The sequence below is a fragment of the Eimeria maxima genome, genomic scaffold, assembly GCF_000499605.1.
Source record: "Eimeria maxima Weybridge genomic scaffold, Emw_scaff187, whole genome shotgun sequence".
In the NCBI taxonomy this organism is placed as follows: Eukaryota; Apicomplexa; class Conoidasida; order Eucoccidiorida; family Eimeriidae; genus Eimeria; species Eimeria maxima.
The window spans coordinates 28,298-48,580 of NW_013564773.1; the positions used below are offsets into that span (position 1 = coordinate 28,298).

Sequence of the window (20,283 nt, forward strand, 5' to 3'; positions counted from 1 at the left end):
ATGCAGCCAATGCACAGAGTTCACCGTTGCCTTGCAACCCCGTCTAGGGAGGGGAGGGACAGCCCATTCGGCAACGCATGCCTTATTCTTGCAAATCGAGCGGACTATTCTGCATCCACGTTATGCAAGAGATGCACTACTTTTGCCGTCCCTCTACTGTCCCGTCCTAGATACAAAGCCAAAGGAAGGACAAAATTACACCGAGCTCCCTGCTTCACCAGTGCAGGGCATCGGTAATGTTTCTCTTCAATGTGGTACAGTTCACATTTATACGCTAATTCACAGATTCATATGTGATGACAAAAGGAGTTCGCAAAAGAAGGCATTGGGGTGGCGGCTGCACGATCACCTGCCACATGCACTTGAATTTCCTCAAATGCGCTTATTTTCGGCCTAGACACATCCAAATCTTTCAAGCGTGATGAGAGATTACGTAGATGAAAATTCATCTGCTCTTCCGCTGCCGCTACTGCAGCCTCTGCCTCTGCCTCAGCTTCATTTGAATCAAAGCACAATCTGCGTTTTTCTCCCCCTTGGCCCCGTTTGGGTTGGTGCTGCGCTTCCTGAGGATGCCACTCCCTAGTGTTTGGAATCGGGTGTGCATCTCCTTCTGTGGCGTAGTTCAGCCTTTTCAGTATTCGGCGCATCCTTTTTTCCTTTGCGCTCTCCACACACTTTTGCTTGCCTCCAGTGAAGGAACGATACGCCTCTGCCGGTGGCAAGCGTCTCCTCCACGAGGGCAGACTCCATTGCAGACCACAACAAGCGCCGAACTTAGTTCGTTCTCCGGCATAACTCACATATGGCCATGATAGCCAACATCTAGGTGGTGTGTGGATCCCTGTGATTCTCTGTCCAAAAACGGCGGGACTTGCAATTAGTGGCCTGCTGGAGGGGCACCACCTCCTAACACTATGGAGCGAAAACATTTGAGGGCTCCACTGGATAGGTAGTTAATAAATTTAATTAGAAACATACAGAAGGGTGAGCTCTAGTGCTCCTGAGGCTAATGAAGCTGCTAGGTGGTTCCTGACACTGCTGGTGCCGGTAGTGCTGTGCGGCTGCAGCTCCCACTGCAGGCGTAGCAGCCCCCTCAACAGCTGCTGCTGTTGAAGCCACTCGATTTGTTTTTCCTTGACCCATTAATCGTGACGCTCGTGCGACTTTCCTTCCACTGCAGCCGTTGCCTCCATGCAGCAACTGACGTTTCCTGGAATGCTGTTGACGGTCAGAAGAACAAAAGCTTGATATAGGAATGGCCAATGACTGGGGTACCGACCATCTTTGTGAGGGTTTGTGGCATTTTACAGCAGTGGACAAGCTACGAACTACAGGCTGGGAGCATCGCAAAACATCGTGTTGTACCTGAGAAGCTGGCCCCCAATGGAAATCGGTAGCAGAGATGTTGATGACGCTGCACCCCCGTACTATACGAATTAACACACACGCGCAGAGAATAGGGAGTTACACAGCGAATATTGTGAAGGGCCGATGCGGTAAGTTGGGGCTGACTTGGCCTGCATGCTGGGCCCCCCTGTACAGTCGTATCTTCCATCAACGATGACCCTTTTTGATATCTGGGGCGGTTTAAAACTTCAATTGATGTTTTTTCCTGTTTTGGCTGTTTTTCTGCGGCACCATATCTTCGATGGGTATTTTCGGCTGCGAGTCTCTGGATGGTCTCGCGAGGCCACCGCACATGAGTTAGTAGCGCCTCCAGGTCTCTTTCCTACAGAATTTCTCCCCTTCGATGTCTCCCAGATTATTTTCTTTGGGGATGTAATGTCGTGAGCGGGAGCACTCCGTTTGCATTTAGTTGCTCTGTCCCCCGTTTTCCAACCTTGAATTTGCACGGTGCCTTCGACACAGCGGTCATATATCTAACGGGAAATGGAACACAGTTTCTCTAGGAGGTCATCTGTGGGTAAAGAAGTTGGTTGGGACGACATTTTCAGGAATGTAAATTGGCAACGACGCTCCCCCTCCCTCTGCTCCCTTCTGAACGGTCTCGAGAATCCGCGAAACTTGCATCCCTTATATTCATCTTTCCTGCTGCTTATGGAAAGCTTTTTGTGCTGCCGTGTTCCCTGCTATATTGAAACCTCATGATTCCTGCGTTTTGCCTCAGGTCCTCAGCAAAAGAGCAGACAGTGATGATGAACTCCAGGAGGCTTTAGGGCCTTCAGTGGCCCCTACAGCACCAAGGCACTTGATTTCCTCAGGCGTTTCTTATGTTAAGCTCCAGCCAAGTAAAGACTTGGCTATCCTCGCCTCCACTTCTGATGAAACCATTCAAGCAGTAAAGGTGAGCAGAAACATGGGAGAAAGCGGCCCTCGCTTGTGCAGATTCGTGACGAATGCATTCAAGCATGAATTGCCTGAAATTCATTCGATGCTGCATCTGGACTTTGTCCTACTCGACTTGGATGCGCATATGCGTCTGCGTATTCCTAATGCCATGAAGTGCGTGTGCTCCTGCTCGCCAGCTTTCCTTTTTTGTTGTCAGGTGTGCTGTTTGTGTAGATGGGTGCAGCCATTGAGATAAACATTTAGGCGAGTTTACACTTTTGCTCCTATGTGACCTTCAGACGCTTGCAAATGCCTTAGGACACCGCTGGCGGTTTATTGGACGCTATCGAACTCCTCGCTTCTCCCCTGCCGTCCGTTTGGTTGACAGATCCGTTCCTCCTTGCAATCTCGAGAGTCGCGTCACAACGCAAGACGTTGACACAGATGTTTGCAGCTGGTTAGATGGATCTCAGAAGGTATATGAGGGGTTGAGCAAAGAGCCGCTCTTTGACCCCTTCAGCGTCACTCCCCCAAATGCGTGTTCGGCGAAGTTCGAGTTCATTGACGGTGTAATGCATGTAAGTGTCCGACACCGATATTGATGGGGTGAGATATGCAGACCACTTATGTGAACATTGTCGGTTAATTGTGGTCTAGTACGTTTTCCGATGGCAGAGGCGACTGCATGTGAGCGCTGAAGGCTCATTAAGCAATGCCTGGGAGACACCTTGCCTTGGATTTATGAAGTCTTGCTTTTTATGAACTGATGTATTGCGCTGTGTGTCGTGTGTCGACTGGCCATCCAAAAACTGTCAGATTCAGTGAATTTAGATGTTATTGCAGGCAGAGACGAAATTGATAGAGGGCGCATAAACACCTGCATTTGCGCAAGATACACATGTGAGCAATGCATTCAATTGCCGCGCGTGCTGTGCTGCCGAGGTCAAGCTAAATCTGCCGTCTGGTTTCTGTCCTCATCTGCACACTAGGTATTTTGGGATCCTGAAAGAGAAGATGCGGAGCCACCCTTGCTGTGGAGTCCAAATTTAATCCCAAGTGTTAGAGAATACCTCGCTGCTTTGCAGGACGTGATGATTGCAGTTCAGGATCCAGGTAATTACTGCCACCCTCTTCCACGCACGAGCCAGCCAAGTAATAGAGCACTAACATAGTGCACAGTACATAAATCGTCCCGCAATTTTCACAGGGATGCAGTGTAAAGCTATTATACCTTCGTATGAGTGTTTACGATGGGTCGTGTGCACTTACATATGCTTAAGACTTACGAGTTTCCACGGGGAAGTAATGAACAGTTGTACGTTTGGCAGTCAATTTCGTTTCATGCCCACATTCTGCAAAGGTTCATTTGCATCTGCTGTCGCGCTTTCCCTCAGTTTCTTGTATTTGACATGTTGCCTTCGTCATCGGCCGATGCTTCCGCTGCGTAGATCTTGTTTTCAGTAGTCGCTGGTGCTACGGAATCCCGATTTCGCTGCATCGTACTACGATACACGCATGCGTTTATTCTCAGGGGACTCCAATTGTGTGTGTGTGTGTGTGTGTGTGTGTGCGTGTGTGTGTGTGTGTGTGTGTGTGTGTGTGTTTGCAGCCTGCAAGACTTTTTGCTACAGGCGGATCAAATTTTTGGAGGGCAAATTTAATTTCCATCTGATGTTTAACTCCAGTAAGATGTTGCAGGTGCAAATGCTGATTGTATTGATTCCACTTGCGCGAAGCCGATAATCTTTATTTGCTTGACCCCAAAACAGCTGTCGCTGCTCATGAGGTTATTAACGAGACCATCGTAGTACCCTCACTTCTTGACTCTCGCACCTTTCCCCACTTTTTCCGCATTAGTGTATGGCATCAATTGCCATGTTCCGTTGCTGCCGTACATGTGCGACAGACGAGGAGATGGAAGAAACCAAACACAACAAGCATAGAGACTTCTACAATGTCAGGAAGGTTGATACGCATGTCCATCATTCGGCCTGCATGCATCAGAAACATTTACTGCGCTTTATCAGGTACACGTACACTGCGGGCAAGCAGGCATCGCCACCATACACTAATGCTGTTCGAAAACTGTAACATGCATTCTCGCATAGGCACGAGCGCATCAGCGGTTCTTCATGCTCACAGGCCTATTCCTATTCTCGAACAGCATATGCCAGAGATTCAAGCGATCATACGCCCAAGGCGTCGTACCTACACGGACGTCAGACTGTGCAAACTACGTCTTAAATAAGTTCTCCATTTGCCGCACGGTTGTTGAGTGTTCGATCGTGCATGCTGTTAAGGACTTTCTGTATGAATCATGGTACTCAGGAAAAAATACAGGACGGAGGGAGATACAGTTGTAGCCATGGAAGGTGGTCAGGGTATCACATTGAAGGGCTTGTTCCAAAAAGAACTGGGATTTAGCGCAAGTGAAGCCTCAGTGGACCACTTAAATGTCCATGCCCTCGGTGAGATAATGTAGGGAGTAAAATGCGAAATATGCTACATAGCGATGATCTGGGTCAAGCGCAGCTGCCGGAATTGAAACGCGTTTGCGCAGGTACATGCTTTCAACGTTTTGATCTGTTCAATCAAAAATATAATCCTTTTGGGCAAGCATGCTTACGGGATGTATTTCTCAAGACCGACAACCACATACAAGGTAATATGCTTTTTGAGGCTCTGTAGGATTGCTTGTTCCCCCGAACCCCCCGATAGCACCTACCCCATTTCGGTATCTTCGTCTTCCTGTCATTCTGCTGCAGGCCGTTTCCTCGCAGAATTGACAAAGGAAGTTATCGAGGACTTGGATGACCGAAAGTAGGTGCTCCCTTGTCGCTTTGACTTGCTTTAGCTTATTTCTAGTCTCACAAGATTCTTGGGCGAGCTTTGGATTTCCACTAGCTGCACAACAGCAACATTTTCGTTGTCGCCATGGGTGCACAACATACACACATACGAGTAATCCTCTGATTTTGCGTGTTGGCCACTAGATATCAACATGCAGAATGGCGCGTGTCTATTTATGGGAGATCATACGAGGAGTGGGAGCGACTGGCTTCCTGGGTGGTCGACAATAAACTTCATTCTCGCCGCGTTCGCTGGATCATTCAGGTTCCCAGGTACACAAAACAGTCGTTTATGGACCTGCGGGCTTTTCTCGGGGTGTGGCATTTCGTTGGGACTTGGCAGGCAGCATTTTTACATTAGTACCCTCTACTGTAGGTGGAATTTCGGAAACTGTTTAAATGCGTTTTGGCCGTGCCACGCCTGAAGGCTTATTGCTTCAGTCAAATCTCCCGCCCTCATTTCTGCTGTCGTTTTTGCTCGCTCTCTGTCTGTCTGTCTCTCTCTCTCTCTCTCTCTCTCTCGAAAATTTCGTATCAGTGCTTCTCTTTCGCTGTGAGCGTCGTTTGTGCTTACGCCTGTTTTTAGGCTTTTGCAATTTCTCGTCTCCATATATGCCCCTACCTTTCTCCTTTCTATTCCCTTTAGTTCCTATTGTTCTTCTTCGATGCCACTGTCTGCCTTCAATTTTCGTGTGCCTTCTGCTCCGTCCAACTTTTCGCAGACTCTACCACGTCTACCGAAAGCGAGGGGAGATAAGTAACTTTGGCGCATTACTTAGGAATGTCTTTGAGCCACTGTTTGAAGCTGTAAAGAACCCCGCTGAGCATCGGAAGATATTCCTCTTCCTACAAACCGTAGGGCGGCTTCTAACTCGTCAACCGTTTGCTACTTTTGCTTGCTTGTCTGGAGTCCCGCCTGCTGATGCCACATGTATGTCACCGTGCGGATTGTTTACTTGAAGACGCCTGTGGGGTGTGTGCCATGCTTTTGTCCACCTCTAGATCTGTGGATAGTTGTCCCGTTGCGTGCAAACCATGCTGTGTGTACTACTGCACCTGCAATGGCAGGAGCTTTCGTGCTAGATTATGTACACTGCCTCAAAGGAGTCTTCTATCTGAATCGTTATATCTGGCCACCTTGTGCGGAAGTCATTGGTTTGCTTATTTGTGTACTTGTGTACCCGTTCTTGAAGATGGTAGGATTTGACTCCGTTGACGACGAATCGAGAGTCTCTAAGTACACCATGGAGGGTGGCGAACTACCCGCACCCTCCGACTGGACAAGCACTAACAACCCACCGTATTCCTACTGGATATTTTACATGTATGCGAATATCCGTGCGCTAAACTTGTTTCTCGAGGCCAGAAATATGAGGCCTCTTAGCTTCAGGTCAGTTCCGCCATTCTTTACCTACGCACACCCACTGTGTTTTTCGATGGAAACCCTTGCCCGTGCGAATGCTGCCTGCTCGACTAAACATAAACGCCAACGAAGTAGGTTTGGAAGTTATTCCAAAACTATTTATGCAATGTGTGTGGCGCACATAGAGGTGCAGACAAGCTGCATGTTAATTGATATTGCGAAGGCAACTAAAGAATCGAAATCTACATGAAGTCCGACCCAACTCAACGCTCCAGATTTATTAGTTTCTTGTTAATTGCTCGATGACGGACGCTTTTCGTTTGTTTATTGTTACGGCATAGTGGTTTCTCGTCTGCTTTTTCGCCTAGGCCACACTGCGGAGAGGCAGGGAGCACAAGCCACTTGGCAGCAGCCTTTCTCTTGGCTGATGGAATAAACCACGGAATTTTGCTAAAAGGGGCCCCAGTACTGGAATATATGTTTTATCTCAAACAAATCGGCATTGCAGTGTCTCCCCTCTCTAACAACGCCCTTTTTATGGATATAAGTGAGTTCGTAATCCTTAAGCCTCCCCCTTAGTTCGGTTGGTCGTCTGCTTCTCCTCGCCTTCTCTCTTCTCTCTTGGTCCGAGTTTTTCTCTAATGGGTTTCAGAAGAGTCCTCACTGCAGTCTCGAAACTTGTCGACCTCAAACCGTACTCACTATCACGACTACACTGGGCTGTGCTTGTGTTCCACTCCTACTTATTCTGAGAAGCCAGGAACCCATCTTCGGTTCCTTTAGACCCTATTGACTGTTTTTTGCTGCAGCGAAGAATCCCTTATATTCTTTCTTCAAGATAGGACTAAATGTGTCTTTGTCTACGGATGACCCGTTAATGTTCCATTTTACTGACGAACCGCTCCTAGAAGAATATTCGATCGCAGCAGTGAGCGTTCCTCGAATTTTTCCCGGCTTCGATTATTGGATAGATGCATCCGATGTGGTTGCTTGTGCTTGTACACATACTATGTTGATGATCAGTGGAATTGCGCTGATGCAGTGGAACGCAGTAAGACTGTTGAAAGCATGGCATTTGCTACCTACTTCGCTTCAGTCGATACTTCTGGAAGGTGCAGCAGTCCCACTTTTTCTAATCGGCAAGATATGGCACCCCATCGTTTGCGCCCATCCTTGGGTATTCGCGTGTTTATGCATGCAAATAGCGTTTGTACTTCGCGCTGCACTGGTGTCCAGTGTTCATTGCCGTAAGAGCTGAATACTGCACCTGCTGCACCGCGTTACAGTATCTGAAACGATTCTTTTTTGCCCTAGTGATTGTTTTTGCAGCACGTGTGGAAGCTTTCTCCTGTTGACCTATGCGAACTAGCACGGAACTCTGTACTGCAAAGGCAAGTCTGCATCAGTGCGTGGATCGTTTTTTCTTTATCCCTTGTTTGCTCCACTGCGGTATGTTCGAGGAGGAAGCACTGAAGTTACTAGCACTTCACACTAGCGGAGCGTTAGATTAGGGCTCCACCAGTCAACAGGGAATAGTTGGTGGACCAATCTAGATATACAGGCACGTGCCTAGAGAGGGGAGCATGTGACCTGTTTTGCTTCGCTCACTCCCTTATGCTGTTATATAGATGAGTGAACTGCTTTTGCTTTAAGTGTACTTTGCCGTCTCTGCGGTTCTCCCTATTGTTATCTTACGTTACTCTTTGTTTTATCGTTTCTCACGCTGCACTCGGGTTTGCGTGTATTGCCAATGCATTGTTACTTTCCCTGTGCTTGTTCGTACCTCTCCTTGGATGTCCCCATCCTACTGCGCTTCACTACAATTTCCCTTTTTCCCATAGCGGGTTCGAGGACGAATTTAAGCGGCATTGGCTCGGCGACACCTATTGGATTCCGGGTTGTAAAGGAAATGACATGAGAAGAACAAACGTTAGCAACATCAGATTGCAGTATCGGTAAGGCTCCGCTGCAGGTATTATCGTTTCTGCCATTACACTGCCTATGTAGTCTGATGCTGCCGGTGAGTGTATCCATGGCTTACGCCATATTGCATTTCCTGTGGCAGTCGTACTTATCTTATGTGTTTGGTAGAGTGTGTCAGATTGGCGCTTGCATGGTTGTTGCGTGTACTTTCTACTTCCGCACTCTACAGGATTGACACATGGCGGGAAGAGCTGGAATACATGAGGGAGCTTTTGAATATGAGGATGGTTCTTACAGCGAATCAGCAGCAACAATCAGACATCATGGGCCCTATGCAGGCACCTCTCCAGGCTTCGTCGTCAAGCCAATTCTTGCAGGTTCCACAAGGGGCCACTTCAGTAGGCCTCCAAGAAAATCGCGCCTCCTCCCCAGCTTACACTGTCGACACAGCCGGCTCGCCGCGTGCAAAGGAGCGCCCCCATCGTTCCCGGCTGTATCCATCTTCTTACAATGATGCGCCGTCTCCTAGTTTAGTTTCTTCTAACCCACAGTCTGCTCTTTCGTCGCCAGAGCTGGCCATGCAAAGCACACCCGAGTTGCCGCATAAGAAAAGAAGCTTAGCGGAGCAGGAACTTGATGAGCTATCCTGTGCAGCAGAGCAACTTACCCTCTCGATGAAACTCAGTCTCCCACCATCGCAATCGGAACAAGAAAAGCCATAAAGTTCGGAAAAATAGCATACGAATCATGTGCTGGGCGGATATATTGTGGTCCCGTGTAACAAGGCTGCCGCGCTGTGAGGCCACCTACCGGAAATGGTGGCAGCTAAACGACGAACAACCAAAGTGGGAAAATACACTGCTTTTCGTGCTTGTCTGTTCTTTCCGCTTGGTGCAACGCCCGCCAAACTGCTCCATTGATACAGTGCAATGAATAATTCCGACATCTCCGCGTTTTCCGCGTAGCTGTTTGAGATGGAATTCTCCATCTTACAATGCTTGCGTTCCACTGCATTTTATTTGGTGACCAACGCTGGCTATCCCTCGTTTTTGGATAGGCCAAGCAGTAGGCAGCCCTTGTAGTAGGGGCCAGACACATAAGGCGTTCACATGCCTTCTAGGTAACCACACAGTTGCGGGGCGCTTTCCGTAGGCGTTATCTGCAGCTAGCGTCTTGGTAGTCTAAACATAAGTATTTTCCGGCTTCTTCTCAGCTTTTCGTTCGAATCTTATCAACGGGAAGTCTCATTCAACAGCTACAGCAAGTCGAGCAGTTGAGATGTGACTTGCCGTAGGCGTGCACAAGCACCGAGCAGTTTGAGTATAGTCACGTGTAAAGATGCTATGTCGCCGCGTGTTTTGTGTTGCGGCGAAGAGGAGCGTAGCAGGTGGTGGGCCCACCAACTCTCATCAAAAGATGAAATATACAGGGGACGTCGTGATTCTCATCTTTCTCTAGAATGAGGCCGGAGGAGGTGAATCCCGTTTTCTACCAATTTTCAACCCCCGATGTAGGTGCGAGTGTGCCACTCAAGTATCTCAAGGCATATTCCACCAGTTTCCAATCGCATTTATGGACTCTTGCATACCATTGATCCCTCCCCTCCCTCCCTAATGAGTGGAAGTGTCGCCTTGTCCATGTGAAGAACCTGGAATTGGACGTTCCGCTGAGACAGAAAGCTGTGCCCAAGATGGCCAGGATGGCCCCTTGCCTAAGTTGCGCCGTGGCCTAGCACGTGCCCTCGTATCCTTAAAAACGATTAGACCGGATAATTTTCAACACAATCCACATACAGCACCCAATGCAGAAGTACTTGGCGGGAATTTTGGGTGAATTGTTTGATACAGCCTCTAGCCTAACCCGAGCCTTCCACAACTCCCTGAATTCCGGCCAGTAGTAACTATTGCATTGGTGCAGCAAAGCACTAGTTATTCTGAAGTTTCGTTGGGTGGCTGGAGCGGGCAACAGTTCGCCCAGCTCTGGAGCTAGCATAGAAACCTCGTAAATTTATGTGGCTGTTGCGCACTTCATGCAAGGTGTATTAGAATTCACAGTGCACTTCGGAATGCCTCTTGTCCTCTGCAAAATTCATTTTCCCCCTTTTGCTCTCACGTCGTGCGCAAGTGCTGAACCTGGGCAACCTTCGGAGGAACAGTATAGTTTTTTTTATTAGAGGCCTGGACAGCTAAATGTATAAAAAAGGTGTGTGGCTGGGTTCCTCTGGATCTTCAACTCATGGCACTTGAGGCCGCCTAGTTTCGGTCTGACGGAATAGGCGCTGGTACGCATGCCTATTTTGTCTCGCAAGTTGGATAATGAGGTAAGATCAACTGTTTAACAATTGACTAAGGTGTTAGCGCATGCGCCAAAGGATGGATGGGGCATGTGTAGCAGCTTTGCAGCAGGAGCTGCAGCAAGGCGCCTTGCAATTCATACCAGCCTGCCCTACTCTGTCGTGTGGTTGTGCGTGAACTTAGACTTGCGCGTAGGCCTGCAATTCACTGTCAAGTACGTGCTAAACAAAGTTCCGCTGTCCTAATGGAACGCAGCAAATGAGGTCTGAACGTGCTTCCACTTGGGATTCAGTCGCAGCACTATTTGCAGTAAAGAGCGCCGCAGCTCATGACAGGCCATCCTCCCTCATCACTAGCCCCATACCCTTGCAGTGCTGTGTCCAGGGCATCTGGAGACTCAGTGGGTGGTCAGTTGTTTCAGGAGAAGTACTCCTTGAAATATATCACGCTGCTGCAACAAGCATGTCCTCCGAAGTTCGTGAGTTATCAATGCCCCGAGCTTAGTGCGACAGGACTTTCACAGAATCTTCTGCTACGTGAGCTAACACTGTGGATAATAGTTACACTTACTTAGTCTTCATTAGAAGTCTTCATACAAGGAGATACAGACGAGCTAAGTCCTGGCAGAACATGCTAGTGGTGGCCGGAAGACCATAAGAATAAGACATACGCGACTCGAGCCGGGTGACGCATGCGACCCGCACATAGGAGAAAGCGAATGTGTAAAATAAAATAAACACAGTGTTTCTGTAGGAACTACTGGGAAACCAACATTTTGAAAAGCAGGTATAAACAACTTCCTTCGATAGTGTGATGAGGGTGGAAATGCACCCACAGCATTAAGCCACGCAGTGGGAGAGCAGTTGCAGTTTAAGCGTTGCAGTTCACTTTTAAGCACTAAATTTCTTTGTTGAAACGAAATGTATTGTAGCATGCATGGCAGGAAATCTACTACCCAACGATCCCAGCTTCCATGGAAGATGGCAGCAACAGGGGCCGAGCAGAAATCCAGCGCGAATACAACCTTCTCGATTCGAAAACAGCTGAAAGCAATGAATTGCCGAAGTAAATGCTTTTAAGGTGTCTCTTAACTCCATTTTCCACCCAATAATCAAACTTGTTCACAATATTCACTACGGCGCGGTCAGCCCCCCAAAAGACCCTTGCCACACAACGGGCAAGCTCTCTTATGTATCTCACTAGCCAAATTCTCTGCTTGAATGTCCTTGACATAAAACTAGGGATCTGGATCGCTACGCTGTGAACACTTTTCCCCATTTCCTGTGTTACTGCCCGGCCCATCTATGCGAAACCTAATGAGGGGCCGCAATCAATGTGCCTCTTTCTAGGTTTCGGACTCGTAGGGCTATAGTCCATTCCCTAAGTTTGGACTTTTCCAGCTATTTCGCCGACATGCCACCACAATGAATATTCCAGCACAAGACGCGTGGCCCGCAAGGAGGCCTGTGCCTCAGTGCCTCCGTTTGTTTCTTAGTCTGCTGCCCCTCATTTTGTACCTGTCTGGCCCATTATCAGCCGCTGGTTTACATAGAGAGCCCCGTGCATGCGCATTATTTGTTTATCGAGGTGTAATCAATCATTCGGCAAGTAGAGGGCGAGGGTCCAGCACCTCCCGCGACTCACTTCCCTCATTTTTTGAAAGGTTCAGAAAGGGATCGAAAAAAAGCGAACAGGGACCTCAGCAGGTATCGCAATTTCAGACAGAGGTTGATCTCTATCGATTGCTGGGTATCCAGCGTGATGCTCCGTCCTCTGCTATTGCTGCGCGCGTGGACGAATTACAGAAACAGCAGCACGAGCAGTTCTCAGGAGTGGGGACACCACAGTTGGACCCCCTTGTGGCATCCCTTCTGCACGAAGTCTCAGAAACCTTGCAAAACTCCGAACAACGCGCTGCTTATGATGAGGGGGGTTATGTGCCCGAGCCTCTCTACGCCTTGCTGCAGCAGCTGCTACCCGCGCTGCCTTCTTCCACTTCACAGAAAGAACGCCAGGATGCAGCAGAAACCGTAGATCAAGAGGAGGAGCCGGAGGTAGAAAAAACAGCAGGAGGCCCTTCGAACTTGTTTTCCGCCATATTTGGACCCCATTTCCTGGGGAACAATAGCCCGTTTGCTGCAGTTAAAGGACGCCGCCGCACATCGCGGCCTCAGCGGGGTGTGGACGTGGAGAGCGCTGTCACTCTCGGATTCGTAGATGCAGCACTCAGGGGAGCATCCTCCCTTCCTGTGATAGTGCAGCGTCAAGAACCATGTGATGCCTGCTCAAGCTGGGACGACAGCAGGAAATTGAAAGCCTCTGCCTGTAAAGTGTGTGAGGGCCGAGGGATGCAGACAGAGGTGAGTTGATTCATATGTACGATCTGCTCATGAAGTGTATAGTGAATTACTGGTGGACCAGCAACCTGATTCATTGAGGACACTGCAGCTCAACACGATCAGGCTACTGCAGGCTGGCTTTCAGGCTGTATGAGTTGGCTAATATCCCCATATTATACTAAGTTTTCCTTGAGTGTGCACTTCGTCTCTGTGTGCCCAAATTAGCACAATAACTCGTGCACACGCCTGGTTCACTGGCTTGTGTACGGATATGGTTAATTCCATATGCTTACTTGGGTGTTTGTTTACACTTGCCAGCCGTCTGGTGTGCATGCCTATGAATATCAAGCCAATGCGTTTTCTCTTAAAGAACCTGTTCAGGCCTTAGGTCCTGCTCACATGATCTTCATGGGCTTGAACACGTGTACTTGCATTTCTACTCTGTCAATTTGTAATATATTTATCGTATATTTACCGTATATCTATGTTTGTTTTGATCTATTCACTTTTCTTGGCTGTGCACGGGAGTGTGCATGAGCGTAGATTTTCCTGCAGCCTTGGGGGCAGACAGCCACCGATTGCACGCTGTGTTGATGCTTGCCTACACGACGCTAAATTTCTTGGTTCTGTTTTCGGGGTCTATGTTCCGCGTACAGACAAGACGATCTTCTTTCGGCGTCGTCTCAACATCCATCAGCTGCTCAGCATGCGGTGGGACTGGAGAGTCAGGGAATCCTCCGTGCGAATCATGTGAAGGTGAAGGAATGGTGACCAAAGACGTGTCTCTTAAGGTAGGAAGCGCTGCTGGTGATTCTTGTGGTATATAGGTGATGCAGAATATTGTGCTGCTCTCCTGGTGGGATTACTACTAGGGTCAATCACAGTTATACCATGGCTACTGGAGAGAATGCTGCTCACTGTGCTATCGAACATGCTGCACCTGTCTATGTTGCTGCTGGTGTTAACGTTCTTTACTAGTGAAAGTGCCTGCTTCTATGGGTGAAAGAGGATCCGGTTCCCGCCGTGCTGGCTTCTCCTATCGTATTCACGGCATTTGCAGCTGCTGAGATTTCCCTTTAACCGCCTGTGTTACTTCGAAGTTTTGAACAATAGTGCTGGCGTTAATGGCCGCGGGCACAAGGCAATACAGGAGCCGGCGGATCACTAATGAGACTTTTTATTTATTTGTAATATTTTTTGGATATCCTTGATTTACATTGACAGATCAACATACCCGCAGGAGTCTCTGACGGGTCTCTGCTGCGCGTTGAGGGCGAAGGAAGCAAAGGAACAAATGGAGGGCGCCCCGGTGATCTGTAAGTGTCAATATGCGAATAACAATGCATACTTGCATCGACGACCCCCATCACTTTTGTGTTTACCGCGGATGTGGATCTTCACCAACGAATTTTACTATACAACCGCTCTCAGCTACTTTCACAGGTTCAGCTACCCGCCGGGATCGTACGGGTACAGAGGCGGTAGAGGTATTTGCTTTTGGCCTGTGTGCTGATGTTGGCCTCGTCAGATATATATTTGTAAACGTGGAGAAGCACAACCGCTTTTCTAGGGAGGGCGCAGATGTGCTTAGCGAGGAGAGGATTTCTTTACGAGATGCCGTCAGTGGCTGCAAACTCGTGAGCCCAAGGATGAGGGAGCTATTCCCCTTCCGCTTCCACCTGTTTCTCTTACAAGTGCAGCCTCCACTTGTCTTCACCGCTCAGGTCTGTCTTATTTTTGTGTATGTATGAATGGATGGAACAGAGCGTGGAGACAGTAGACGGCATGGCGGAGGTAGAAGTACCTCCCCTGTCGCGATCCGGCCAAAAGGTGCTCATAAGAGGGAGAGGAGCAAAGATATGTGACAGTTCTTTAGGAAAAAGGGGCGACCATATCATCACGCTACGGGTAAGTGACATGGCGTTGCAGCAAAAAATGGGTCTTCTGTGTAGGCGTTGACTAATCTTCTTGTAGCCGGAAGGGTATCCGAATAAGCGCTGCGCAATTGTGTCGCCGCATTCGCATGTTCAGGTCGCTCTGCCAGAGTCAATTACAGCTGAAGACCGCGAGCTCCTGCAGCGTCTAAAGGATGTGGAAAATGGAGGAGACAACCAGGAGACAAAATAAGAGTAGCCACAGTACGTAACGCAGCTGCAGAGTACGAACTCATTCATGGTGGGCTGCAGCAGCAACAGGACAGCTTGCATTTTTAGGGGCTAGGCTGTACGCTATAGCGAGCAAGATCTACTTGTGCAGTTTCTCGATGGTTCTAGTAGGCCAGTGTGCCTATGGTGAGGAATGACGAATAAGCGTTTTCATTCCACTTTATTTGCCCGACCGCAAACATGTACGACTTAGTACACCAAGCTAGAGCACGGCTCTTGGCTGCTTGAGTTCATAGTGTTTTAACGACCTGCTTTATCGTGTGATGTTTCCGTGTAAAATCTAGTAGCAGTGGCAGCGGCAATTCACGCACGGATAGCAACAGGAGCAATGGTGGAAATATCAATTTTTGAAGCAGGAGGGTCAGAATCTGTGGAGTATCCAGAATTATTACGTAGTCTGCCATCGGCACAAGTTAACAACTCTAGGGGGGGTCTGTCCTGTTGCTAAGTTGAGGGCCTTAAGTCCCCGTGGCCGTAGCCCGGATCCGTTCGCACACAGTGGAGCGCTTTCATCTAGCCAGTTGCTAATGAAGCGTGCGATATTCATTGGGAAAAGGGAAGAGGTGGCTTCAGTGTGCTTTGGAGGAGCAGTGGTGGGAAGGGCTGCGTTGGAAGGGAAGGATGTAGCTGTAGAGCATATGATGACACTAAGCGGTGGCAAAGGAGTGCTGCCTTTCAAGACGAACCCTCGCCCTTTGCTTCCCACTCGTGGCTGCAGGAAAATAACGAGTGCAAATGCGTGACGCAACCGACCAACGATGGCCGTCCTAGTTGCTTTTGGTGTCTCGCGGGAAAAACGTCTTTGGTACCTGGTTCGAGTTTCGAACATTGGAGGTTACCAATTCCTTGCAATTCCTTTAGGCGAGTATTGGGGTACTGCGGACGTCCAGGACTGGGTGAAGCGGAGCGAAGAAGAGGCTGCCTTGCTGTCTACGACTAAGATTTCAGTTACTCCAAATAGCACACTTGCTGGTAGGTAACATCACAAGCATACCTACCAAAGCCAAATTTTAACGCATTCAATGGCGCGATTGACAACTATCCAACATTTGTTTGTATATCACTAGCCAGCATGCACTCCAGCACAAGTACATAATAATATCGGTTTCAGGTAGATCCGTTTAGACTGCTAATGCAACGAAAAAAAAAAGAGGGAAAAACATTACCATGACCCTGAGGCTGGGCTACCCTGCTGGAGTAAGTAGAATAAAGCATTACTTTCTCAAAGTAAATTGTCAAATACACTGTTTAGATATTAGGAGAGCAAGGGCTTATTGGAGGCGCGATGGAGATTGCACCTGGGGAGCTGCATTTACAACCGGAGACAGATTCCTCCCTCATCAGTGTCCAGTTGAAGTTGTTACGGGTTCTTCCCCCAAATAACGGAGTACTTGTTTATAATAACAACTATTCCTAACGTATTCCGGAGCGATTTCGTGCTTCCTCCCTAAACTTTCCTCTGAACCTCCCCAGTGAACGTCCTGCAGTCCCAACGCAATACGGCGCTCGCGGGTGATTAGAACACGGATAAACAATGCCTGTTCTGCTTTTCCCTAGTTTTTTGCTTTTCTCTCAATGTAATTTGAATTAAATCCAATTGAATAAGATAAAATTTGAGTTTGATCCTGACCAATTTTTTTCGCTCGGCGAAAGTACAAGAACCTCGCAGCATCGACTGGAGAATCAGGGGCTCTTCGTGAGCACCCAGCGGAGCAGGTGGAGGAGGAGGCGCCGCAGGGATTGCTTGGGGATACTGACCGATGGTTTCCCCTATGTTGAAGGTCGTGGGGGCAGCCCTGCTGCTTGCTGGGCTGCCCTGTGTATACCCTGCGGAGCTTGATGGTAGGGCCCCCCCCCAAATCCCTGAAGCGACAAAAGAGGTAGTGAGCAAGCCTCGAGCTGCAACTGACCTGAGGCTAAGGGACACACAGGGGAATATCTTTCCTGCTCCGCTGCACTTCCACTTGGCCCTGGCGGTCCCCGTCCTTGCGTTGCTGCTGCTGCTATTTTACCCCCCGAGCCGTCGTCAGAGCAGCGGCAAATCCTCGACAGCAACGGGAGCAGCAGCAGTTGGACCCCCGTACGAGGGAACCCAAACCCCTGGGCCCCCTCAAGAGGACCCTCTGGCCCAGCAGCAGGATCTCCCCTCTCATCTCCCTGTGGAGGCCCCGTCAGATCCCCCTCAGGCACAGATGGGGGGCCTTGATGGCGAGTCTAACGACGGTGAGCCCCACTCAGGAGATGAAACGTCGGAGGCTAAAGATCTTCAGACAAACGTGCAGGCCCCAGGCCCCCCCGCGGAAACCTCCAAACAGCCGCAGGAGGGGCTCCCTATAGCGTCGGAGGGAAGAGACCCCAAAGGAGATAGCACCGAGGGCCCCGATGTTCCGTCTGTCGTTGTCAAAGAGGTATCAAAGGGAGAAGGGGAAAAAGGGACCCCTGAATGGGCGGCAGGCAGGGGTCGCCTTTCCACCCCACAGGAAGAACCCCCCGCAGAACCGCGGCTGAGCCCCAACATAAGCTGGCAGGAAGGGGCCTCTAGGTCCAAAACAGGGGCCCCACAACCTCTGCCGATGATGGCTCCTTCTGAATTCCAAGGAGGACTCCTTCCAACTCAGAAGGGGCCCTCTACCCTGGCTGCTGTGGCTGGGGGTGGGGGCGCTGTTAACCAGTGGCAATCTCCTGCCTCTCGGTTGTCCCCCCCCGCTCCTCTTCCTAGGGTGGGGCACCCATTCCCGCTCCATCGACAGGAAGGATTTTCTTCACACAGTCTGGGTGGCCCCTCTGGGTTTGACCGATTTGTGCCTCCTCCCCCACCTACCGTGGAAACTGAGATGGGGGGGACCCCTCCGTCTTCACAGTTGGCGCCCCCATCCGCACCTCGTCCCCAGAAAAGTATTGAAGCGGTGGTGGAGCACCCCACTTCGCATCCAAAACTAGGGCCCCCAACATTACCGCGTCCCGATAAAAAAATCGTTAAATCGCTGCTGAAGCGCCTCTCTTCGAAGAAAGCGGGGGTGCCAACTTCAGCTAATCCCCAAGAAGGATTTCTTCAACTTGAGCTGGGAGGCCCACCTCAGCCTGAGACGGTGGAGTTCCCCTCCGCACCTCATCCCCAGGGAGGACTTCCTAGACCCCAAATGGAGGGGCCAGCGCCTCTTGCTAGAGAGTGGTTCCCGTCACTTCCTAACGTGGGGCCCCCGTCACTTCCTAAGGTGGCGCCCGCACCACCACCTCGCCCTGAGAAAAAGACTCTTAAATCGATCTTGAAGCGCATCCCTTCGGCTGCAAAGAAGTTGCAGCAGGCTTTACCTAACGCCGCAGAACTACTTCCTGCTTTGCAGCTGGAGGGGACCCTACGCCATTACCGGAAAGAACCTCCTGCATCAAAGTCGGGGGACCCCCCTTCTGCAGAGATGGAGCCAGCATCCAATCCTCAGGGGGGACTTCCTGCACCTCATCTGGGGTCTCACAAGGTTCTTCCGCCGAGGCCCCCTCCGCCGCGTTTCAAAGTCTCACCACCTGTCAAAACGGGGCCTCCTGAGCTGGGGGGCCCGCCTCCCCTTTCCACGAGGGAGTCTTCCTCTACACTGTCTCAGGAGAGTGAACCTTCTGCACCTGGAGTACAGGGCCCTCCTCTGCAGCCGATGCGACCTGCACCGAAGCCAGGGCCCCGGGTGGGGTTGGTCCCTCAACCGAACGCGGCTGCTGCAGATGATGTGTCGGTCGCACGTAATCCGCCTCAGCCTGTTCCTACGGCGACCCTTGTTGATTTGGCTCCTCCTCAACAACAACAAGCGAAAGATGAGTGGGTCGCACGTTTTCCCCAAGATACAGGGTTCCCCCAGCCTGCTTCTACGGTGGACCTTGCTGGGTTGGCTCCTCCTGCGCCTTCTCCAGAAGAGGGTGATGCGTGGGTCCCCCTTGGTTCTGTGGATACGGGGGCCCCCGAGCCTGCTTCTGCGGTGGATGCTTTTGGATTGGTTCCTTTTTCTTCTAAGGAAGAGGGTGATGTGTGGGTCCCCAGTGATTCTGTGCATGTGGGGGCCTTTGAGGGTGCTTTTACGGAGGACCCTTTTGGACCGTTTAAGCCTCTTGCTCTGGACGAGGGTGATATGTGGGACCCCCGTGGTTCTGTGGATACGGAGGCCAACCACCCTTTTAGTACGAATATCCCTTTTGAATCGTTTGCTTCCCCCCTTAAGGAAGAGGGTGTTGTCTCGTTCCCCCTTGGTTCTGTGGATACAGGGGCCCCCGAGCCTGTTACTACGGTGGACCCTCCTCTGTTGACTCCTCATCCTAAAGAAGAGGGTGATGAGTGGGCCCCCCGTGATCCTGTGGATACGGGGGCTCCCCAACCTGCTTCTGCGCTGAACCCTTTTGGATATTTTGCTTCCCCTCCTAAGGAAGATGGTGATGTGTCGGTCCCCCGTGGTTCTGTGGATACGGGAGCCGCGCAGCCTGCTTCTGCGCCGAACCCTTTTGGATTCTTTGCTTCCCCTCCTAAGGAAGATGGTGAGGTGTCGGCCCCCCGTGGTTCTGTGGATGCGGGTGCCCCCGAGCCTGCTTCTGGGCAGAACCCTTTTGGATTTTTTGCTTCCCCTCCTAAGGAAGATGGTGATGCGTGGGTCTCCAGTGATTCTGTGGATACGGGAGCCGCGCAGCCTGCTTCTGAGCTGAACCCTTTTGGATTCATTGCTTCCCCTCCTAAGGAAGATGGTGAGGTGTCGGCCCCCCGTGGTTCTGTGGATGCTGGTGCCCCCCAGCCTGCTTCTGCGCTGAACCCTTTTGGATCTTTTGCTTCCCCTCCTAAGGAAGATGGTGATGTGTGGATCCCCCGTGATCCTGTGGATACGGGGGCTCCCCAGCCTGCTTCTGCGCTGAACCCTTTTGGATATTTTGCTTCCCCTCCTAAGGAAGATGGTGATGTGTCGGTCCCCCGTGGTTCTGTGGATACGGGAGCCGCGCAGCCTGCTTCTGCGCCGAACCCTTTTGGATTCTTTGCTTCCCCTCCTAAGGAAGATGGTGAGGTGTCGGCCCCCCGTGGTTCTGTGGATGCGG

General features: G+C 50.3%; 4 protein-coding genes across 4 annotated transcripts; all 4 read left to right on the forward strand.

The window, feature by feature from the left end:
- Positions 1 to 1,890: 1,890 nt before the first annotated feature.
- Positions 1,891 to 5,113, forward strand: EMWEY_00020380 (adenosine monophosphate deaminase, putative; the record flags this gene model as incomplete). The annotated part of the gene is made up of 8 exons (XM_013480383.1): positions 1,891 to 1,959; positions 2,129 to 2,305; positions 2,589 to 2,867; positions 3,279 to 3,402; positions 3,899 to 3,973; positions 4,196 to 4,316; positions 4,618 to 4,757; positions 5,055 to 5,113. The coding sequence occupies 8 exons, from the start codon at positions 1,891 to 1,893 to the stop codon at positions 5,111 to 5,113; spliced, it is 1,044 nt and encodes a 347-aa protein (XP_013335837.1).
- A 3,302-nt stretch (positions 5,114 to 8,415) lies between these two features.
- On the forward strand, positions 8,416 to 9,146 carry EMWEY_00020390 (hypothetical protein, conserved; the record flags this gene model as incomplete). The annotated part of the gene is made up of 2 exons (XM_013480384.1): positions 8,416 to 8,456; positions 8,654 to 9,146. The coding sequence occupies 2 exons, from the start codon at positions 8,416 to 8,418 to the stop codon at positions 9,144 to 9,146; spliced, it is 534 nt and encodes a 177-aa protein (XP_013335838.1).
- A 2,996-nt stretch (positions 9,147 to 12,142) lies between these two features.
- Positions 12,143 to 15,184, forward strand: EMWEY_00020400 (DnaJ domain-containing protein, putative; the record flags this gene model as incomplete). The annotated part of the gene is made up of 6 exons (XM_013480385.1): positions 12,143 to 13,078; positions 13,714 to 13,848; positions 14,282 to 14,373; positions 14,586 to 14,694; positions 14,822 to 14,965; positions 15,089 to 15,184. 6 exons carry the CDS (start codon positions 12,143 to 12,145, stop codon positions 15,182 to 15,184), a joined length of 1,512 nt encoding a protein of 503 aa, XP_013335839.1.
- Positions 15,185 to 16,982: 1,798 nt separating this feature from the next.
- On the forward strand, positions 16,983 to 20,283 carry EMWEY_00020410 (hypothetical protein; the record flags this gene model as incomplete). Its single annotated transcript, XM_013480386.1, has 1 exon — positions 16,983 to 20,283. A coding segment is annotated over one exon (3,301 nt), but the record flags the coding sequence as incomplete, so codon positions are not given.